Source organism: Mastigoproctus giganteus, chromosome 8 (assembly GCF_048544385.1).
Source record: "Mastigoproctus giganteus isolate SK-2022 chromosome 8, ASM4854438v1, whole genome shotgun sequence".
Classification (NCBI taxonomy): domain Eukaryota; kingdom Metazoa; phylum Arthropoda; class Arachnida; order Uropygi; family Thelyphonidae; genus Mastigoproctus; species Mastigoproctus giganteus.
Window position 1 is genome coordinate 37,422,796 of NC_143582.1, and position 16,674 is coordinate 37,439,469.

At 35.4% G+C, this 16,674-nt stretch overlaps 1 protein-coding gene across 2 annotated transcripts in view; it reads right to left on the bottom strand.

Moving 5' to 3' along the window:
* Hcs (holocarboxylase synthetase-like protein) overlaps nucleotides 1–16,674 on the bottom strand; it is a 102,713-nt gene that overhangs the window by 69,400 nt on the left and 16,639 nt on the right. For both annotated transcript variants that reach the window (XM_090379864.1, XM_090379863.1), the window contains exons 3-5: nucleotides 10,239–10,394; nucleotides 9,322–9,475; nucleotides 2,897–3,051 (exon numbers count right to left, since the gene is read on the bottom strand). In XM_090379864.1, coding sequence (XP_090235990.1) covers nucleotides 2,897–3,051; nucleotides 9,322–9,475; nucleotides 10,239–10,394 — 465 coding nt within the window. The remainder of the gene's footprint in view (nucleotides 1–2,896; nucleotides 3,052–9,321; nucleotides 9,476–10,238; nucleotides 10,395–16,674) is intronic.

A 16,674-nucleotide genomic window follows, 5' to 3' on the forward strand; every position in this document is an offset into this window, starting at 1 on the left:
AATAAATCTGATATATTTGAAGTACTGATTAAGTCAACAACTGCAGACATTGTAATGATAGTGGAGACATGGTGCCACTCAGACATAAGTGACACTGAAATGAATATGGGAAGTACAATGTATACAAGAAGGACAGGAAGGATGGAGGGGTTATGGCTCTTAGTTAAGAAGCAAATTAAATTAAAGGCACTGCATCCAGTTGACATAGGTGACCAGTGCAACGTTGAGTCAGTTAGGTGTGATACAGGGAAAATAAAATTGAGTAGGAGTGTGTTATAGGCCTAATGACTGTGATGAGTATACCAAACAGCCATACAGGGAAACAGAATGGGCCAGTAAATTAGAATGCCTTATGATGAGTGGTTTAAATTTCCAGATGTTGACTGGAATTTGTGGGTTGGTCACTCACACACTAGCAAGATTTTTGTAGATTTCTTGGGTGGCTGCTTTCTACAGCAGCATATTAGAGAGGCAACAAGAGGAAGCAATACTTGTGATTTGGTTATCAGCAGCATTTCTTCATACATTAAGAATCTGTAAGTAAAAGACCCACTAGGTGACAGCGATCACAGTGTACTAATGTGGAATTTAATTAAAGACATACTGTCAAGGGTAAAGACTTTTGCTGTCATAAGGATGACTACAGTAATCGCAGATAGTTTTTAAATTCTATGCAGTGGGACCAATTGATGATGCTACCAACAGCAAATTCAAAATGGAAAGCATTCGGAGAAGTAATCATAGAAGCTAATAAACTTTTCATACCAACGAAGAAATATTGTTTAAGGCTTAGACCTAAATGGATGTCAGATGAATTATTGAGACACATGGCAGAGAAAAGTGTATGACACGCATATAAATTATCAAGTGATACAGAAGCCTATTATATATATAAATTAGTCTGTAATGAAGTCACAAGAAGAGGTTAGGCAAGTTAACAGATGAGAAATCTCTCACAAAGAATGCAAAGAAAAGCAACAAAGACTTCTATGCTTATACTGACAGTAGAAGGATGGGGTTGAATCACACTGGGCCACTTGATGTCAACTGGTTAACTGTTGCTAAAAAGATCTAGGAAAATTGGTTCAATGGGCTTACAAAGGCAGTTAAAGTTTAACATTAACAAATGCAAGGTACTGTATGTGAGTAGCAGTAATCCCAGATCAACCGTGTGGTACTGCACTCAGGTTAGGCGCCTCTGTAGCCAGGTGGGAAGGAGCAGCAGTGCGTAGCACACGCTTCTTGATTAGACCGGGGTTTGAGCCCATCACCACCAAATACGGAGGATGCGGAAAGGTCAGGGAATGACCACCGCATATCCCGGAGCAATATGGCCTTAGTTGCTAATGCTCCTAAAAAAAAACCAAATAACAACAATAACAGCACTCAGGTTAGTGGAAAATAAAAAAGACCTGGGAGTAATCGTGCAGACAGACATGAAATTCTCTGAGCAGTGCAAACACGCTACCAAGATTGCTCATCGGGTTTTGTCAATGATAATACAGAAACTTTACTAGCAAGGATAAGGAGGTGATTATACCTTTCTACAGGGGAATGGTTAGGCCACATCCTGAGTATTGTAGTGCTGTAGATCTGCTGGAATGGGTGCAGAGAAGGGCAACCAGATTGGTGAAGGGAACAAAAGGGTGTTCTTACCTAGAAAGGTTTCAATTCTGCATCATCTGGAGACTAGGCATCTGTGGGACAATCTGATTGAGGTGTCTGAGGCCTTGAATGGTTTGAGTAAGCTGAATAACCCCATGGGCTCACATCTAGTGAGTATGGGCTTGGCACACCCAGGGTCCTGAGCTGAATATCATCATTCTTCTCTTTCTTGGTGATTCCCTTCTACTTCTGACTCTTGCTCTCTCTTTCTCAGGGTAACTCAAATTTTTTTTTGGCTGGTGCAGCATAAGCCTCAGGCTTCCTTGCACCATATGGCTAATAATAATAATAATAATAATGTTAATGGCATCCTTACCATTGCTGAGAGTACACACATGCAGAAGCATAAATTCAAGGTGAGGAAGGATAGTTGCAGGATAGATGTGTGGAAGTTTGCCTTCAGCCGGTGGATAGTTGAATGTTGGAACTGGCTTACATGTGTTGTTGTGGAAATGGAATTTGAATAAATTCAAGGAAGTACTAGACAAATTCTTGGAGGGTATAGATGGGTGAAGTGGTTTTTTTTTTTTTATGGGGCTGATGCTATATAAGCTTGCTTTCTTGCATCATTTGCCACTACTACTACTATTTTTTGTAGCTTAGCATTCAGAAACTTTAAAATAGAAATACATGCGCAATTTGTATGGGCTCAAGCAAATATTTTACTATTTTATACAGGAGCATTTTGATCTTTGGTTGAACACAGCATCTATGGAAAGAACTAATGTCACTGGCAACAATGACCTAAGAAAAGTGACATATCTGAAATATGGGGCATACTGGACAAGTGCCTGTAAGAGTAATAAAGCAAATCATTATTATAATAACATATTTATGAATTTAATTTTTGAACCACGTTTGGTCCCTTAATGTTTATGAAATTCAGTATCATGCTGTAAAAATATTTTTGAAAACTTTTAAAAAATTCTTTGTGTATTGATGACATTACGGTTTTATTTTTTAAAAATTTTTTAGGTAAATTTTATTCATATTTTTCCTGTACTAGTGCTATAAGTTGAATCAACTTAAGTCAAAAACTGCCTGTGCTTTCACAAACAGAAAGTGTAAAATTTGTTTTCCAGACCCAAAATTAAACCAACAGTTTGACTTGGTGACACAATTCTGATGGAATATATTAAAAGCAAAGAGTTTACTACAGCCAATAGAGAATATATCTAACAATATTATATAATTTATTTAACACAGTAAAAAGCTATATTATGAAACCTACATTCATATCAAGGTGTGGCTGCTCACAAACCACACTAAAGTCGAGTAAATTTTCATCGGCTTCTCTACGGAAAGAATGTGCAGAAGACCAAAACATAGCACCTGGAAAATCAGTGGGCTCCAGAAAATTGGAAGGCGTCCCATCCACATCTATGCCTAAAATAAAATTAGAAATAATATATAATAAAAATAAAATATGGACATTAATTTATTTTTATGTTATTAATGATTTTGCTTTTTAAACTTGTTGAAACTGAATTCTTATGTAAAACATCTAAAAAATGTTTTCAGTAATTAATTAAAGATAGCAATAATTTTGGGAACGAGAATAGCCTTGTGCAGGTGAAGTTTTTATGGTTCTGGCTAATAGAGAAGTTTTCTTAAATTTCTGCTGTTTTATTGACTTAAATTGGCATATTAATTTATTTTCTAGAAGTAGCTTTATATTCCTAGTTATGATAGTTTAATTTGAACTTCGATAGAGATTTTGTATGTTATTACTTAGTATCGGTAAGGGTATCCAATCCACGTGTTTTACAAGTTTTAGCAGCTCTGGCAAACGCTAAATTTTTATTTATATTTAACTGTTTTATTGACTTAATTGTTATATTAAATTATTTTCTATAAGTAGCTTATAGATCTAGTGAAGCTCTTTGGTTTATTTTGAATTTCGATAGCATGATTTTGAAAGTTAATTAATACTTAGGGTCCGTAGATTTACCATTTGTAACTTCCCGCCATTGTTATATGATACAACATATATCCCGAACTAGATAGCATAAGGTTTAAGGTAAAACTAGATAAAACATGTAGCACGGTATTAGAAATCTGTTAGTTTATAGTATTATCAATTAATCAGTAAAATTTATTAATCTTGTTAAACTTCATTGTCAATTAAATTGTACTTTTTTTAACTAAATACATGTAACGACTAGATTTTACAAACGTAACATTATTAATTAATACATATAACTTGATAGGAGATACGGAAGTTATATAACGAAACTAGGAGATAATACTCGATACCGAAGGAAAAAAAAAATTTATATATATATATATATATAGTGTTATAACAGCACTGGGACATACGTTTAGGGTTATAATTTTGTATAGGCTTCTAGGGTTGGGATTGTTCATGTTCACAATGACTGCACAATCCTACACCAACCGTTATAAACTTTTATTAAATAAAATAAAATAAATTAGAGTTGTGTTGTATTAAGATAATAAGAATAAAAATGAAATAAAATAAGTAAAATGATTAGTACAATTACACTGGATAAAACTGATAAAATAAGATACCTGTATGTACAATAAAAATATAAAATACAATAAAATAAAATAACGTAGATAAAACGCCGGATAAAAGCAATAAAATACCGAAGCTTTCAGCAGCATTTGCCTCCTTTTTCAACAGTGAAGCTTACTGTACAGTACATCCTTAAATATCAACAGGCTCACAGTTCACAGCACATGTTTCTACAGGAGCATGGGCAGTATTCTCCATATGTGCACTGGAACAGGAAATGGCTTGGGAGCATGCCAGGCGGAACCGTTCATCCCATTCAAGAACCACAGCTTCGAAGAGGGGATGAATGCAGATTCTCGTCTCTATTAATAGTGTTACTCTCAGAGGAGCAAATTCACAAGCTCTCCAGCCACTTGCGGTCCCAAAATCTTTGTACTCGGTTGACGATAACAGCTATGTCAGGAGAGAGATTTGATGGTTCCCCTCCCTAAAATGCACCACCACAGCATCCCATAATCCGTGCTGATATGCTCCCCCATGCAATCTTTAAACCGACGCTTTGTTTCACCAACATAACATTCCCAGCAATCCAAACATTTCATATCATATACAACCCCACTTACACATTCCATAGGTAAGGGGTCCTTAACCTTTGACATAACTGTGTGCATCCTCTGCCCTGGTAGCTGCACACAGCATGTCTAGCAATCACGCAACACCTGAGTTATATGCTCAGTTAGGCCCGGATAGTAGGGAATGTATGTGGTGGCAATGGGTGTAAACAGCTCTCTACATCCGTGCTCCGCTTCTTGGATACATTTATCTATGATCCTCTGGGGGTAGCTGCATTTTCTGAGATCTGCTGTGACACGTTTAATTTCTTCTTTTCTACCCTCAGAGGTGCTGCAATGGGACCCAACCCTATCCAGTAATGCCCTAATGATACTGTCATTAGGGCATTATGTTGCAATAGCTTACTGTCATTAACCATCCTGCCAACCTCTGTATGATCTGCAAACTTGGACATTAAGCCTGATATGCCTTCATCAATATCACTCGTAAATATAGAAAACAACAATGGGCCCAACACTGAACCTTGGGGGACTCCACTAATAACATTAGTCCACAAAGAGCAACGTCCACTGATTACCACTCTGTCTTCTTCCACCCAACCATCTCTTTATCCATAGCTGCAACTTGCCCCTTTTTAGCCGACCGGGCTAGATGATGCGCCAACAACTAACAAAAAAAAAGGAAAAAAAAAAGAAGAAGAAAGCAACTTGCCCTTAATGCCACACTACTTCAATTCAATTTGTTTTTTTTTTTTTTTTTTTTTGATTTGGTAGTTGTTGGCGCATCGGCTTCTGTGGCCATATTGCACCTCCCAAGGTTTTTGCAGTACTTTGATCCAAGCCCGAGGCGGGAATCGAACCCGCGACCTTTGGGTTGCCGGGCAGGTACTTTACCCACTCGGCTAGCCTGGTCGGCAATTCAATTTGTACAGCAGTCTTTTATGTGCAACAGTGTCAAAAGTTTTCCTGAAATCCAAATATATGATATGAAAATTATTTTTTTTTGCATCCAGTTCCTTTGTGACCACATTGTAGTAACCAATCAGATCAAACAAGATTTTCCCTTAATAAACCCATGCTGTGTTTGAAGTATAATTGTGACCTTGTCTAGATGATCCTGCATTGCTTCTTTTAACAGTGACACCATTATTTTCCATGAAACAGAAGTTAAACTAAAACAGGTCTGTAATTACTCGCATCACCCTTTGTGAATGTTCTCATAATTATGACTAAGGATTTGCCAACTTCTTTCGCTACCTCTCTTAATATAACTGGAAAGATCCCATCCACCTCAGGTGGCTTTCTTATGTTTAACTTCAACAATTTAATATAGCAGCAATGCTACAGCAGTGGTATGCATAGGAAACTATACCAGCATTGTGGACACCAAAAAAATTTCCATAATCGAAATAATTGATTAAAAGGAATTTCCATATTCAATTATGCTCATCTTTCCTTCTCCTGTGAGTGAGTGAGTGTGTGTGTGAGAGAGAGAGAGAGACGCTGTCTAGTCAAAACATTATGACCAGCTCAATGTTTTAGCAATCAGTCGTTTCTCCTCTACCCTCCTGTGGCACATGTTTCAGTGAGAACCATCAAATGTGCTGCTGCAATTTATTGGCATGCAGTTCATATGAAGTACTTGATTTACATAGGCAAGGGATATGATCTGATGGATTTTGAAAAAGGGATGTTTGTTGAGCACTGTTTAAAGGATGGCAGTATTACAGAAATTGCAAATCTTGTGGGTAGTTAAGGTGTTCCAAGAGTGAACAGATAATGGGCAAAGCAATGATTGCGAGGCCAATAGTGGGCACCCATGCCTCATCAATGGTTGTGGACAACATTGGCCCACGTTGTGCGAGCTGATAGATTGAAAATTGCGGAAGGGCTGATCATGGACTTTAACCAGGGGAGTTTTCAAGACTACATGAACACAATCCAATGAACTCTCCTCCATATGGGCTGGGCCACTCCTTCTGGTAAATGAAATGGTTGGCTCCTTCACCATTACAATAGTTACAATACGCACCAGGTCACGTGTCACTTACCATTCAACGATTTTTGACTGACAAGAACAATCCAGTCATGCTACACTCACCTTATTTGCCTGATTTGGCACCATACAACTTTTGGCTATTCCAAAAATTAAAACAGGACGAGAAAGGTTTTTGATTTTGATTTTGATTTGGTAGTTGTTGGCGCATCGGCTTCTGTGGCCATATTGCACCTCCCAAGGTTTTTGCAGTACTTTGATCCAAGCCCGAGGCGGGAATCGAACCCGTGACCTTTGGGTTGCCGGGCAGGTACTTTACCCACTCGGCGACGAGAAAGGAAAATGATTTGAGTCTATTCAAGAAATTTGATCGAACATGATGGACAGCCTAAAAGCATTTACAAAAGAAGGCTTTCAAAAATGTTTTTATAAATGACAGACACAATGGAACAAGTGTGTAGTTGCAGGTGATTATACTGAAGAATATTAACAATATAAGCATTTATCATTGAGTAAAAAATTAACTTTTTATAAATTAAGTAAATTTTTTGCAACCTTCACCAAATGTTTTGATTAAACCTTGCATGTTACTATGTAATAACTTCATAATTAAAATGCTTAAATTTATACTGAATACAAACAACGAAGGAACTCTCCAAAAACCCAAAGTGATCTAAAATTAAATTTGGTTGACAAATTTTATTATGAGTTTCCAAATATCAAATGCAGAAAATACTATTAGATCATATATATGCTCTTATATAAACAAGGGCATATCAATAATTTATGCATAATTACTCACACATGTGCATGCATAAGGAAGGAGTGGGAATTTATGACATACACCTGTTGTACCAGATAATCGATGGATGCTGTAAAAATGTCAAAGGAAAGTGTTTTGACCATCATCAACAGAATAGGGTACAGAAAAATCTCTTGACAGGTGTCTAAGTTGCTCATACAAGAGACAATGGCTATAAGGAAAGAGATCTATGAAGATCTTCAGAGTGGTTTGATGCTGACAGTCCTGAGTGCTTTAAAGGGATCATTTTTTAATTACCCATTAACACACCTAATAACATTTGCTGATGTTTTTAGATCTGAAAATATGGATGGACAAAGTGACAGCTGTTTCTGGCAAAGGTGTGTGATGGAGTTCCTGTTCACATCAGGTGATTAGCAGGCCACATCTATCCACCGAAAACTCCTGGCAGGCTATGGGGATCAGATAACTGATCGAAATAATGTCCAGAGGGGGCTCCAACAATTTTGGGAAGGTGATTTTGATATTAAGGCCAAACCAATAGCCGGAAGACCAAAGTCTGTCAGAAACGGTGAAAATGAAGAACTCATTGACCAGCTCATTCGAAATGACAGGTTGTTGTTGTTGTTTTGGTTTTTAGGAGCATTAGCAACTAAGGCCATATTGCTCCGGGATATGCGGTGGTCATTCCCTGACCTTTCCGCAACCTCCGTATTTGGTGGTGACAGGCTCGAACCCTGGTCTAATCAAGAAGCATGTACTACGCACTGCTGCTCCTTCCCACCTGGCTACGGAGGCGCCGAAATGACAGGTGCATAATCACCAGATAAGTGATGGATGTTGTAAAAATGTCGAAGGAAAGTGTTTTGACCATCGTCAACAGAATAGGATACAGAAAAATCTCTTGGCAGGTGCCTAAGTTGTTCATACAAGAGATGATGGCTACAAGGAAAGAGATCTGTAAAGATCTTTTGGAGAGGTTTGGTGCTGGTAGTCCTGAGTGCTTTAAAAGGATCATCACACGTGATGAAACATGGGTCTTCCATTATGACCCACAAACCAAAACAATTCATGGAATGGGCATCCTCATTAACAAAAAGCCAAAAACTTTTCAAATCATCGACAAAAGTTAAGGCAACCTTATTCTGGTATCAAAATGGCATAATTTTTATTCATTTCTTGGAAAGTAGAACAACCATCAACAAAGAAAGATACTGCTTGTCCTTGAAAAAGCTTAATGGAGCTCTGAAAAACCGAAAGACCTGAACCAAATCAGCAGGACATCAAGTTTCATCAGAATAACATAAAGCCGTGCACAGCACAGATGATACTGCCAAAGATCATCCAGCTGGGGGTGGAGCATAACATTTAACTACCCTATAGCCCTGATCTCACCCCATCAGATTCATTTTTGTTTGGTAGACTGAAGTACCTGCATGGTAAGGTGCTTATGAGTGACATTGGAACTCATTTCTGACATCAGCTTCTGACATTAGCTTCTGATTTTTACCAAAGTGCATTGGCCTGGAAAGAATGCAGCAAGTAAGGTGGTTATCACATTGAGTGATATTTTCACAAAGTTGAAAGACTGTATCTTATGTATTGGAAGTATTACAATATTTCAGTTAATAAAGATGTTACAGCTTATAGTGCATTACTTATTGACCTGCCATTGTATATAAAGAGAAGACAAAAGAAAAACAGTGCAAAAATACGACAGCCAAGTGCTTTCATATTGTAAAATGTATTTAAAAAGCAGAACATACACAAAAAAACTATAAATATACATATTTAGAATGAAACAAAATGAAAAACAGCAGTGGAAATGCTTTGAGTACATACTCACTCATTAATTTTTGAATTTCCATGCCTTCATTCATTCGTAAGTGATTGCTCAGGAATGCATTTCCCATCAGTGTAAAATCTTCTAAGGAACTTTGAACAATCAACCCAAAAACATCTTTGCAATTCCAAGCCTTGGGCACACAGTGATTTTCCACCTATTAACATAACTGCCGTATCACTTGTTGGCAGAAATAAAAATATAGTACACTAATTATTTAAAAAAATTTAGTAAACAGGAAATCATACCATAACACACCACATGTGCAGAAAGAAAACTAAGAAATTACTTCACTGCATGTAGTAACAATGGATTTATTTAAATTTTTATATATAACCAATAGCTCTTTGGAATATAGATTTAAATTTAAAAGACCATACTATTTAAATATTTTTATCCAAATTGGATCTTCATTTATGGTAAAACAATAACAATGACAAAAAAAATAATTAAAACTAACTTACATTTTGCTTACTGTGTTGATGAAGTGCATTAACACTGATACACAAATGTATGGTTTTTAAAATTTAAATCTATATTCCAAAGTGCTAATGTGTAGACTGATATCAAAATTTTTATAAATCCATTGTTACCACACACAACAAAGTGATTTCTTTCTTCATCCAGTATGCCTGCATGATAATAACAATGCCTTTCAATTCTCACATTAGAAATAATGTACCATCTTATAAAGTTGGTGCATTATTTCTCATTATTTGCTGTTATAATTTCTTAATTACAAAGCAGGATATGGCACCATTTTGTTTTATTAAAATATAAAATTTTCATCCATCCAAGAAGAAATTTATTTTTTATACTATATTTAGAACTCCTTAAACTTCATGCTCTGTATTCCTTGCATATTTAAAAGATTTTTTTTAATTAATTAAAATAAAAAAAAAAGCCAACAAATTTTTTACCTGGACATAATTTTGTGAAGGTTGTACATAAGTTGGTTTATTAAAATCAGGATAAGAAGCTTCTACTAAAACAGTTATTAAATTTTCATCACATTGTTGATGTTCTGCACCATTCACATCAGCAAATGAAGTCCACCGAAAGAGGCTTACTTTTTGCTAAAGAAAAATAAATGTTAGGGAAAACTGAAATCAATACCGAGTTTTACTGAAACTTGCATTTTTGTTAATGGCCACTATTTAAAAAAACTCAATGTTACAGGTTTTTCTTGAAAAAGTATTTATATTTCTATGTTTAATATTGGGCTGATAAAGTGGTTACAGTTCTACCTAGTTGACAGATATGAAATATGTGAAAGCTGAAAGAGAGAGAGAGAAAAGGAGGGGAAAAATATACGAGGCTGAAAAACTAAAAACAGGAAACTGAAGCACTGAAGCAATAAGCAACCTCACAAGTAAACATCACCACTCTCTCTAATCCTATTGAAAGAGGTATCAATAATAAACAAATTTAATTATGGAAATTGCAGTGTAGCACTGGCATTTGACAGACAAGCTTATGAAATACATATTAACCTAATCTCTCATGTCACATCTGATAAACAAGCTGTTTTTTGATTTTTTTTTGGAATTTGGGATGTAGAACTGCATTTTCCTACATGTCTTTTCCCACCAATTTTCTCTAAATGCCAATGCCATATTTTCAGTTTTATTTTTAATTTACTCCTGATGAAAACATGCTCAGTTGGCATTATGTGAATTACAGTGTTTATATTGTTTGTAATTAGTTAGAGTGCACAAACATACCTCTGCCAGCAATCATAATACATGAAGTTCACCTGAAGGGATACATCAGCACTATTCAGGGTGAGCATATGAATGAATAAGGATACTATCCTAATACCTCTACCTGAAGCATTCTATAAATTCACCCATTGTACATCCATCATTCTGCTCTCTGACAATAGGGCTGCTACCACTCTGTGTTTAAGCACGCTATGTTTTGGTTACAGGCTTTGTTGTCATTATATTTATAGGTCATAAAAAGTAGAGAAAAAATAAAAGCTCCATTCCATTCTGAAGTAAATATGATATTATTGTATATTATTATATACTTTTTTGGAATATTTATAACTTGCAAAACAACTGAAATTAATATCAACACCATACTTTAAACAAAGGTGTTGACAGGGTTTGAAACTGAAATTATAAATCTATACAAGTAAAAACAAAAGTCCTTTTCTCAATAAATAACATTTAACGATTACATTTTTTTAGTTGCAAAGCAATCTAAAATGTATATTTTTATTTTAAAAATTTAGGGGTTGCTTTCACTACCCCAACACATGCACCCAAATATCTTCTGGTCACAGATTTTAAAAAGGTAACAATTCAACTTGTCAGTATAGTGGCCTCGCCACTTGTCATTCATTTGGGGTGGTCTGGGTTCAAATCTCATCAGAGGCAGATAGGATTCTTCAATCGAGAATAGTTAGTTAGACTCACATAAAGGGAGTGGAAGTTTCCCCTCATGAGCTATTCTAGTTTTTTCACTCGGCATAAATGAAAATCAGCTTGCAAACACACACTTGGACAGTCATAATACACTGGTGTTTCCTGAAGATTACATTTTAGCAATCATTAACATAAACAAGGGAGCCAAATGAGTGACCTTGAGGCACCTGTTGTTTTTCACTCTTCTAGTTATTCCAATGAAAAACTGTATGACTAGTTAATGGCAGAAAAAACCTTGGTTGTGTGCATCACTAAGCACTCTTTGTCAAGAGATTAATCAAGCATACATTTTTCAGCTCTACTCACACTGGGTATTTTCTATCTCTCTTTACTTTCAGCCGTTCTAAAGTGAGTTCATCTGATCACCAGCTCATGCAAATCCTATATGACCTGCTGCATAGCTGTAATTTCCAAGGGAATTTTATGCTAAGTCAAAAAGTTTACTGAATAAGCAATAGCACTAAAACAGAGTACTGTCACCTTTGAATCAAAATAACTGCAATGGAATACATCAACCATATATGACTGAAATTTTATTAACATAAATTAAAATAGAATAATAATAAAATAAGACAGGATAAAATTTTGTTGTAAAAATAAAATACACTGACAACTGTAGATTTAAAAGTGATAAAATTATAGATAAAATTAAAATATATGAAATATTACAAATTAAAAATGATAAAACTAATGCTGAAGATGATATACAAGTAGACAGGTTGATGAATGCTGAATAGGAAAATGAGTAGTCTTTTTTTTTGACTACTCATTTTCTTATTCGGCATTCATCAACCTGTCTACTTGCATATCACCTTCAGCATTAGTCTCAGTATTTGCTTTATCACTTTAATGTAATATTTTGCATATTTTAATTTTATCACTTTTAACTCTATAGTTGTCAGTTTATGTTATTTTTACGACAAAATTTTATCATACATACCACATCAGTATTGTAATCACTGCAATCTAGTAGTTATTTTATTTGCAGATTCTTAATGCATGAAGAATCATTCCTGATAATCAAATCAAGAGTATTGCTCTCTCTTATTGCTGCTCTAACATGCTGCTGCTGTAGAAAACAGTCATCCAAAAAATCCACAAAAGCCTTGCTAATGTGTGAGTGACCAACATACAAGTTTCTCAATATCTGAAGTTAAAATCCCCCTTATAAGACATTCTGATTTACTGGCCCAATCTATTTCTTTGTATAGTTGTTCTTTGTACTGATCACAGTCATTAGGCCAAAAACACATTTCTACTGTCAATTTTGTTATCCTAGTGCTTGTCACACCAAACTGACTCAACGTTCGGAAAACCCATGTTAACTGGAGACACTGCCTTAGATTTTATATGCTTCTTAACTAAGAGCATAACCACATAACCCCGCCCCTCCTATCCTGTCTCTTCTTTCTGACAGGATAGGATCATGCGTACACATTGCACTCCCCACATTGAAATTCTGCATATCCTATATCTGAGTGACACCACATCTTTGGTATTCCTACAATGTCTACATCAGCACTTCAAATTCATGAAATTTATTTACTATGCTCCTTGCATTGGTGTACATGGAAGTAATCATGCACCTTTCCTTACTTTTAGTTACCCTAAACTGCCCATGTATTTCCTTGTTCCATGATGACCCACAGCAGGCCTTGAAATCCCTGGTACCTTGTTTCCATGCTGCTGCTTGTTCCAATAGAAACAATGCAAGAATCACTTTAATCTTTGCCTGCAGCTTTGTTAATTTGTTAGTCTTTGTATTCCCCCCAAGACCCACCAAGTCGATAGCATCAGCAAATATTTCTTGCACCCTTTTTATTTAAGTGTATCCTATCTGTGTACAAGCAGGCTCTACTGTTAATAAGCTCAGACCATTCTGACAAAAATTCTACCAAATGAGGTTTACACAATCTCTCCAGGGCCGGATTGATTGATTGACAAGGCTCTTGTTATGTTCTCCTTCCTATTATGTTTGGGTAGAATTGCAGATGCTTTCAAATTTAATCGTAATTCGCGATTTTTTCCAACATTGTCCTGTACTTGTTAAATCCACAGATCTCCTACTCTTAATGTCATTAGTGTCAACGTGTACAACGATATTACGTTTTGTGCCCTTAAAAGATATCTCTTTTACAGATACAAAAGGTGATAATAAACAATGATATCTGCCCTACAACATCATGAACTTTTGTCCCTGGCAGATATACCCTGGTGCTATTCCAGCTATCTTTTTGCACAATATATTTCCTGTTTCTTGATCTTGCTTACCAAATGAACACCCACCATATGTATGGTATGAAGCATAACAGTATTAGCTTAAGAAATAATATTTATATATAGAAACTAAAGTTTTCTGTAAATACATATTATTTTCTGGCAGTTTACAATCTGGATTTTTTTTTAAATGTAGCACATTTAAAAAAAAATCATAATTTTTGCTATCTTTAAGAATCCATTCAAAACAATTTTAAATCCTCTTTAAGAATCCATTCAAAAAAAGCAACAGTACTTTTTCAAATAGGCCTCTGGGATTGGAAAAGTTCTGACTCATAATAACTGCAATGGAATACACCAACTGTATATAATTCAAAATTTTAACATAAAGCATTCAGAGAAATAATCATAGAAGCTACTAGGCATTTCATACAAACTAAGAAATACTGTTCAAGGCCTAGCCCTAAATAGATGTCAGATGAACTAAGGAGACAAGTGGCAGAAAAGAAAAATGTGTGGGATGCAAATAAACTATTAGGTGATACAGAAGCCTATGAAAGATATAAAATAAAACTATTTACAAAGGAGGTTAGGCAAGCCAAGGTAGATTATGAGAAATCTTTGGCAAAGAATACAAAAAAAAAAAAAAAAAAAAACAAAGACTACTTTACTTATATAAATGTTCATAAAGTTAAACTCTAATAGGAAGCTAAATGATTTTGTAATAACAGAGAGGAAAGAAATTGATGAAGTTAAACATAAAAAAGGCACCTGAGGTGGATAGGATATCTCCAATTATATTAAGAGAGACAGCCAAGGAAGTAAGTAAATCCTTAGCCATAATTATGAGAGCATCTTTGGATTCAGGGGAAGTGCCTGTGGACTGGAAATGTGTCAATGTATCCCCAATTCACAAAGGGAGATCAAAGGGTAACATGAATAATTACAGACCTTTTAGCTTAACTTTTCTTCTAAGGAAAATAATGCAGGACCATTTAGACAGGAGTGCAGTTATACCCATGGCTGTAGTGGAGGGTATATGTGGGTATAAGCCGTATATCCTCTGGATTTTTTAGTTGAATAGCATATATGTTCTGGGTTTGAAAGACTTGAAAACACGAATATTATTAAAATATTTACTGAAAATTAAAAAATAAATTTATTAGAATTTGATTACCAAAATACAGAACATTATGTTAAAAAATCGCTTGTTTTATTCCATGCAACTGAAGCGAATTCAATTAATAAGCTTGATATGCACAGTATACTCTCTGCTTTTCGCAACATTCACAGAGTATATCTTCTGCTAATTTTACAACTATAACACTGGTTATACCTCAGTCATGGCATGGGTTCGTTAAGTAGAGATCTTGTCTGACCAATTTGATTGGATACTATGAAGCAGTAACAAAGGAACTGGATGCAAAAAATTATTTTGATATCATATACTTAAATTTCAGGAAAGCTTTTGATACTGTTGTACATAAAAGACTGTTGTACAAACTGGAGTAGTGTGGCATTCAGGCCAAGTTACTGCTATGGATAAAGGGATGGTTGAATGAGAGAAGACAGAGTGGTTATCAATGAATGCTACCCTTTGTGAACTAATGTTATCAGTGGAATCCCACAGGGTTCAGTGCTGCGCCCATTATTTTTTTCTGTATTTATTAATGATACTGATGAAAGTATATTATTATTATTAGTCATATGGTGCAAGGAAGCCTGAGGCTTATGCTGCACCAGCCAAGAAAAAAATTTCTGAACTACCCAGAGAGAAAGAGAGAGAGAGAAATAAAAGGGAATCACTAAGGAAGAGAAGAATGATGATATCCAGCTCAGGACCCTGGGTGTGCCAAGCCCATACTCACCAGATGTGAGCCCCTGGGGTTTCAGGCTTAATGTGTAAGTTTTCATGCCTTCTATTTTCAAAAAACAAACAAAAAAAATTTTGTCTAAAAATTAAAAAAAAATACATCATAGGAAACAATTAAAAGGGGCTCACATCTGGTGAGTATGGGCTTGGCACACCCAGGGCCCTTAGCCGGATATCATCATTCTTCTCTTTCTTGGTGATTCCCTTCTCTCTCTCTCTCAGGGGAACAGAATTTTTTTTTTTTTTTTTTGGCTGGTGCAGCATAAGCCTCAGGCTTCCTTGCACCATTTGGCTAATAATAATAATGATAATAAAAATGGATGAAACTGTCAGTCCCTTCCATTTTTCAGTTTAAAAAACAATCAAAAGCACAAAATTTCAAAAGTGTGCATGCACACATATTTTTGTATATATGTGTGTATAAAATTTAAAAAAAAAATATATATATAGAGACTAGTATTAACTTCCATTTCCCACTTTAAAAAAAAATTAATTTCAATTTTGTATGTTGTGAAATGCTCCTAATGTGAAGCTGTGCATTCTCAACGAGTTGCAATGGTAATGCGCTATTTTCAAATAAATGACATTTCCGAAAGGTTAATCTTCCTTTTATTAAATAACTATAGATTGTCTCAAAGCAAGTAAAACTTTTAATTACGCACAAACACATAAATTCCAAGCTTAGTGGTGTTAATGCAATAGTCATTACTCCTGGAGGAAAAAAAAACTTTGCCTTCACAACGAGTTGCAACTGGTACTGAACTACTTTCGCGCGACACCAGAGAAAAATTCTCGCGTGCAGCAACTCATAGAAAACCGTAAAAATAACTTCAG